The 7,496-nt window shown below is 35.9% G+C and overlaps 1 protein-coding gene across 1 annotated transcript in view; it reads right to left on the reverse strand.

Moving 5' to 3' along the window:
- Nucleotides 1-1,617: 1,617 nt before the first annotated feature.
- Nucleotides 1,618-7,496, reverse strand: part of LOC114360086 (uncharacterized) — a 7,247-nt gene continuing 1,368 nt past the window's right edge. The window contains exons 2-3 of the mRNA XM_028314650.1: nucleotides 3,056-3,466; nucleotides 1,618-2,060 (exon numbers count right to left, since the gene is read on the reverse strand). Of these exons, the coding sequence (XP_028170451.1) occupies nucleotides 1,618-2,060; nucleotides 3,056-3,466 (854 nt within the window). The remainder of the gene's footprint in view (nucleotides 2,061-3,055; nucleotides 3,467-7,496) is intronic.

The following is a 7,496-nucleotide window of genomic DNA, read 5'->3' on the forward strand; positions in this document are numbered from 1 at the left end:
ATTTAAGATCCTGTACTCTAATATTATCAATGCCTGGTGCTTTGTTGTTATTCAACGATCTGATTTCTTTTAGGATTGAAGTCTTTGAGATTTTTTGGAAGCGACATGATTGTTTTGGGCTCATTGTGTAGTAATCTCGGTCTAAAAGTTTTACGTTGCATTTAGGTACAATATTTTGGACACTGTCAGCAAAGCATCGAGCGAAGTTATTGGTTATATCCGATATTGTGGTGCTATTTTTTACAAAGGCGTTAGATATAATAGCATCGGCTAAGTTTTTAGATCTGCCAGTGATTTCATTTAAAATTTGCCATAGTTTTCTGGGATTATTTTTATTATTAGTAATATCTTTCCTTAGTTTTGCATTTTTACTTTTAATTATTAATTTATTTGCGTAGTTCCTAGATGAATTATATTGTAGTTTTAAGATTCTATTTGAAGGATCTTTAATCCATTTATTATATAGTCCGTCCCTGTGTTCACAAGCTTTTAAAATTTTGTTATTGATCCATTTGTTGTTTTGTCGATTTTTGTTAGTAGATATTTTAATCTTAATTGCCGATTTATCATGACAATTTCGAATGTTGCTTACGATAATTTCATAAATTTTATGTGGGCATACTGTCTGTTTGGCAGTATCCCAGTCCAATTGATTTAGGCTTTCAATTAATTTACTATGGTCGTATCGTGTTATGTATTTGGAATCCACCCGTGTGAGTCGGTTCAAGGAACCGGTTATTGCAAGCGAGATTGCGCGGTGATCGGCCAGTGTAGTTCCAAGCGCCGCCGTGTACAGGTTCAGTGTGCGGGATCGAGCGTAAATGTGATCTATGCAAGATTTACTAAGTCTATTTTTTTGTAATTCAATGCGTGTATATTCAGTGATCCCGCAGGCTAGACCATGTTTATGCAGCATAGTGTTATATAAATGTTTTACAGGGCAGTTTGAGCATAAATTGATGTTGGTGTCGCCTAGAAGATATAAATCGTAACTTTGGCCAATTCTAGATAATAATGTGTCCAACTCTTTTACAAATAGATGCTTACTGCTACTTGGTGGACGGTAGATGCAACAAAGAACCGCGGAGTAATCAGTCGGCGTAGTGATTGTTCCTAAAAGACTTTCGCAATGTTGTGTTTTGTATGATTTAATGTTGAATTTGTGTTTGTTGTTTACATATATTATTATTCCACCGCCTCTCTGATTCTTCCGCAGCTCTGTGTACATTTTATAACCGTTTAAATGATACAGACCACTAAGGGCGGTCGTGATATTGACTTCAGTTAACATTATAATGTCTATATCGCGTCTAGAAGTGAGAATACATTGTTCAAGTGACTCAAAGTTTTTAATAATAGATCGAATATTCATGTGTATGCATAATAGTGATATATTATTTGGAATACCGTCTAGAAAGCTATTTAGGTCTACACAATCACTAATTTGATATATATCTTTAGGTATAAAATCCATTACAAAGATAATAGAATAAAAATAGATGCAGTGAAAAAAAGTTAATAGAAAATTACAAGATATGGAAACTTACTAGACAGTCGTTTAGGACCTAGTTTTAAGTTCACTTAGTTTAATTTTTTTTATGTCGTCCAAAGATCGGATTACAGAAGTTTTTTGATTCTCTCCCTCCTTTCGTACACGAAGAACTCCTTTTTTATCCAGATATAACGGTACGAGTCCTTCAGTTCTTGTTTAGTTTGATATAGTAGCTGCTTGTTGTAGGGAGTGAGTGCCTCACATATGAATATGGTTCCATTTGCTTTCGGCTTATGTTTATCAGGAATGATTTCTGAGGTAAGGATCTTTAGGTTCATCACTTTCGGTGCAGCTAGCCACGATGTTTGAGCTTGCTCAGTGTTTAGTTCAACCAGCACCGGACCAGGCCGATCATTTCTGCTTGGCAAGCGCTTTATTTGCTTAATTTCATCAGGGTTTTGATCGAGTTTTCTTGCCACAGTGGTTACGATCTCATTTAGGTTTTCATTGTCATTGATTGGGATGTTATGTATCTCAATGTGATTTTGTAGGTTTTGTTGTTCCGTTGCTTGAATGCAACTTAATTTATTTTAATTTAATTTATAGATGTTATTTTAAAACTCGGCAACGCCCTGAAATCCCACCCCGCGCGTTGAAATAGTTGAAATATTTTTAGTGTAATTATTATTTATATTTATTTAAACTAGGTATACATGCTCCCATTAAACGGAACGTAGCTGATTTAGAAGGACCCTATATACATACAATATAATATACAGCGTAACAGATCATTTTAGTTTCGAAAGGAATGGATGGACATTTATAACTTCAAGTCTCATACATCATAATTATGTCTAAAAAAATGCATATAACAACGATAGGAATTCATTAACTCGGTAGCATACAAATAATGAACGTTGAAAATAATTGTGTAATTATTCAACAGCGTTGTTATTCACTCGTAAGTGTCATTTATTGAGAAATTCAACAACATATTGAAGCTGTTTACGCCATTCATTTATAATATTAGCACGTACGAGTAGTGCGTACTATTTAATTCAACAGCTTACCGCTAGATGGCGCTGTAGGCTTTTAACACGCGGTGATAAAGTATCTTTCGACTTACATAAGTAGTCTGAGATGATGTTTTTGAAATATACATATTGTAGTTGAATCTTGATAGTGGTTTTATTTCGCCTACTTCTCAAGATATTTTTTGGGACTTGAACAGAAGCCTTGTCAGCAAGCCTGTCAGTGAGACAGTAGCTTCACAGTTCATATTTCATGGCAAAATAAAGACAAGTCTATGAAAAAGTGTGAGTGATGTGCCTGCCTACACATTTCAGATTACATAAGATTAATTTGAGATACCTACCTATCTTGTGGGAAATTCGTAATGTAATAAGTGGACACACCTACTATTTATTAACTTATTTGAGGTCAAATAATATTTATAATGAGGATCAGTACTGTTGTAGAAAATTCAATAAAACTAGTATCTACGTTAATCTTTAAGACATAAGAAAGATATATCTTTTTGAAATATCCAAATCGGACCATTACTTACGAAGATATTAAGTANCTGAATGCGCTGTTCCAGGGCTCCTACCCTCGTTTCCAGATTATTGTTCCGATTAGTAAGTTCTACGTTTCTCTTCTGAAGAGCAGATATGTTGTTTTGCATAGTTTCAAAATTTTTTAGGAGTTCATCCATCTTATCTGATTGAAATTGGAGCGCTTTGTTGAGGTCTTTCATTTCAATCTTTATGGCCCTCTCCACTTCTCTAGATATGTCTTCAAGTAGTTTTTTAACATCGATTTGGATCGTTGGGTTTTCAGCGACTTCCTCATCACCTTCATCTTCATTTGGAATGATGATCGATCGACGTTTAGGCGTGTTGTTTTGGCAATCTTGACAGGTCCATTCTAGACTCTCAGAAGCTCGTAGGGCATTGAGTTGTTTATTCGTGAGTCCTGTGCATTGGGTATTTAAGTGCACAATTTTTTCACAGCGGTTACATTCTAATCCCGGTTTCAGCTTCGTGATGTTTTTGTTACAATAGTCACACTTGCTCGACATAATGAGGGTAGTTCGCGCACGCACAGTTAGAATCTCCACACACGCGTTGTACAGGTAGAAGCGAGCGACGACGAATGGAAATGGACGAATGGTGACAAACAAAGGTTTAAAACCTTTAAGAAAAGATTATGCACCACGGACAATAAATTAAATTAAGGGGGCCTATCTTATGAGCAATTAGCAACTACCTGCCAATAATATTTTTCACAAAATCGCTTAAAAGCACGGAAATTTTTCCTTGTCGCGACAAGATCGCTTATATAAATTCTTCCCGAATGTACCTAGGTACGTCTAACTAGGCGATGGTTAGAAATCGACCATTGCTCGTCGCAGTTCCTCACGGGACATGGCAACTTTAAACATAAACTTCGCGCCTTTTTGCGAGTGTTCCACTGATGATGTCAGTCATGAGCAGTCTGCCCATCATATCTTGTGGGAGTGTGATCTTTGGAAACATGAACGTGATATAATGCTTAATTCAATACAACATACATCTGTTTCCGCAATTTATTACACCGATTTTTTAGGGATAGAGTACATTATTAGAGCTACCTCTCCTATCAGTTTGATTCACCCATTATGGGACACCCTGTATGTAAGTTTAATCACGAGTATTAACCATCTCTGAATAACGCTAAAATACTTCCTATTTTTTTGCCAATTAGTGGTAACCAGGAAGTAACTAATTGAAACTTTACTAAACTCTAATAATCCAAAAACTCTGCAGCATTCATCCATCCTGAATCCATTTCGAGTTAACTCTAACGAAAGTTTTCCAAAATTTTGATGTATGTTGACCGAATGTTGTAAACGTCAACGTGTATTATAAAATTTATAAAAGAAAGTAAATTTTAAAATAAATTTTCTTTTTTAAAGTTCTACAAAAATGTTTATTATTCGTTTCCTTGAATTTTCAAAAGTGAATTTTCTTCTAGGCCACCCTGTATAAGTAGGTACTTAACTCAGGTAGAAAGAAAACTTAGTGTATAACTACATTCAGACGTTAATATTAAATTCGCAACAAGGACTTTTTAGTCCACAAAATGTATTTAATTTAGCAAACTCTCTAACTCGCGTAATATTTCCAAGCATGCTTAGCGGTTAGCACTTGCTTAAAATGAAGATATAACTCACTCTAACTTGATGACATAAGTTTTCGACTAGCGTAAAATCCTGGTTGTATCCTACTTACAATGACTAAGGCTGGGTTGCACCATCTTACTTTAAATTTGACAAACGTCAAAAATCTGTCAAACTCTATACAAAAAAACACCGGTTATCGTCATAGTTACGGTCAAAGTTAGGTGGTGCAACTCAGCCCAAGTCTTAGTAAGCATAATATATTATAATCTTTGAAAATGTTGGGCTAAATATAAATATTATTTTGAGCCAAACTTCCAGCTTTCTAGAATATTAATACACAACAATAGGAAGGCTTTAGATTTGAGTTAAAAGAGGATTACCTTAGTATGTTTGATGTTCGTGTGAGTCAAAAGGCTGCAGTACTTAATTACTAACTTATATCGTTGACTACCTCACACCTCATACCGGAGACTGTGTAGACTTAAAACCTACAATACCCATGTGCTAGTTAACTTTCGGGAGTTCTTGGTCCTAATCCTCACATAAGCTAGGTCAGACGATAAGACTGTTTGTGATTCAAGAACAACATACGAGATGAATGGTCGACAAGTAGGTATGAAGTGTTGAGTCTTCCAGTGATATGGCCAAGCAGTAAACTTGGTCGCTTTTTTGAATTTTTAAATAGTTTTTTTCCCAGAGACTGGGCACAACTTCAATGTTTAATTAATAAATTAAACCCCAAATCAACAGAAATCTACTCTAGAATCTTAGAGGTGGGCCCAGTCACTGGAAGAAATACTGTTAAAAATTCAAATCAGTGACTTGGCCCGTGGACCAAGCTAAAAGTGGGCCAAGTCATTGGAAGACTCAAGCGTTAGGGCAGTGTTACTTAATTCTTCTTTAATTAAATAAGTGCATTCTTTAGGAAGAATATAGTTACTATATAACACGTTTTGTACGATATTGATAGTCACTTTAAGAGTCTTTACACCATACCTACGGTCAAAAGTTGAGTTCAAATACAATATTACGTTAAATCCTGAGAAAACTGTCAGCTCTATAAAGATTTCTTCCATATTTCTGCTCGACTTGAACCCTTTTTGATAGAAAAGCCTTATATGAGGTTATTCTGTCATCTATGCCGTTGGTTTTGGAAGTCATCCAAGGCTATTTACGGATAGTTTCGGTGGCTTGCTCCTGAATGGGTAGGATTCAGACATTAAGATTAGAGGTGTGTAATAAAACCGTTAACGTTTGCTTTGTTATGCTTACTGAAAACTAGACTAGTATTTGGTATCGGTGTTCAATAAAGGTAAAGCCGAAAGATATCGGTGTACTATTTATTTTTGTAATATTTAGATTAAAAAAAAAAAATATTTACTCTTGTTTGGTCGAATCCACCCTTAGAACCTTTAAGTATACCTACCACATCCAATTGATAAGTTTTAATTTTAATTTCCACTTTTAAAACTGCAAATTCTTACGATCTAATTCTACTGTAAATAACTTACTCAATTAGAGATAGCAACAATATTGGGGTTGCCGTTGTATCAGTTGCATAAAGCGAGATGAAAATTATGAAAAGAGGGAATTTTTCGCCGGATTCGAAATAGGGAAATTTTAAATTCCAATTTTGCACTCCAGTCCGATAGCAGACATGCAGATGGGCCGGGAAAATTTTGCAGAGATTTGCATCTGGTTGCAAAGTTAAGTTATGGTAATCCAGCTATAAGTTACAGGCTGGAGCTGGTAAGCTTTTCAATTTTATTAGGAGATGGGATACCCTGCGCGTTAACTTCTCAGGAAAATTGAATTTTATCCCCCGTTTTAATGCAGCTGTTGAATCAATTCAGACGTTGCTAATGACTCTGGTTCCGCCAGGAATTTCAAAGATTCATTTTGTGCAGGAACAGACTCGAGTGGAATAGTTTTCGAAACTTTTCAGATGACATCAAAAGGAATACGAAAGTTTTTATGGGGAAAATAAAATTTGGATTTATTAAGTTATATTTCCTACCTTTTTATTCAAGTAATTCTGAACCTTATTAGTTAATTGTGGTAGTGCCTACAAAGATGCGAATCCAAGCGTTTCTTCTCGTTCGCCTAATTCGTCCCCACTTACCCCGGCTGAGAATACTGAATTGTAGAAAATGGAGTGCTAAAAGCGTTCGGTTGCAGATTCGTATCGGTTACGGTTAGTGATGCGCTGTATCGATAGTGCTCGTGTGTATCTATAAATACTTTTGAAGGATTTCATCTTGTTTTGTAAAAGAGAATATCGATTCCCTTTTGTAATAGAATTAGGTCAATATTGTAGAGTGACGACAGGGAGCAGAATTATTCAAATTTAATTTACCAGCCGACCCGGCGCATTCATGTTCATCAAAAATTATGTAGGATTCTAATGGTGAAAGAAATTATCCTGCTTTCGCCTCCGAGATTTATTTTACCATGTAGTACCCATGTACGACAACCCAATCCGCACACAATATTCAGCGTAGTAGTATTAAAAAACAAAAGAGCGGGCAACCCCACCCCTACCACGCTGTGGGCTCGGTGTCCGAGCGGTCTCATTCCTTTGTGCGCACGCGCAACGACCGCACGCAGTATAAGAAAAATGCTTAAGTGACGTCACCAGGACGTTTTTACCGACAAAAAACGTAATTATTTTAAGTTGTGCAGTGTAGTGACGAGAATTAGACCCAACAAAAGGTTGGTTGTAACAACTATTTTGTGCAAGTGCTCGTACATTTTTATTATAAGCGTTGTGACACGACGCGTAACTTTGACCCATTTTTAGCTCCAAGTTAACGCGCGATGTTAACCAGTAGCCATTTTTTT

Source organism: Ostrinia furnacalis, unplaced genomic scaffold (genome assembly GCF_004193835.3).
Source record: "Ostrinia furnacalis isolate ACB-3 unplaced genomic scaffold, ASM419383v2 OfSCF4888, whole genome shotgun sequence".
Lineage (NCBI taxonomy): Eukaryota > Metazoa > Arthropoda > Insecta > Lepidoptera > Crambidae > Ostrinia > Ostrinia furnacalis.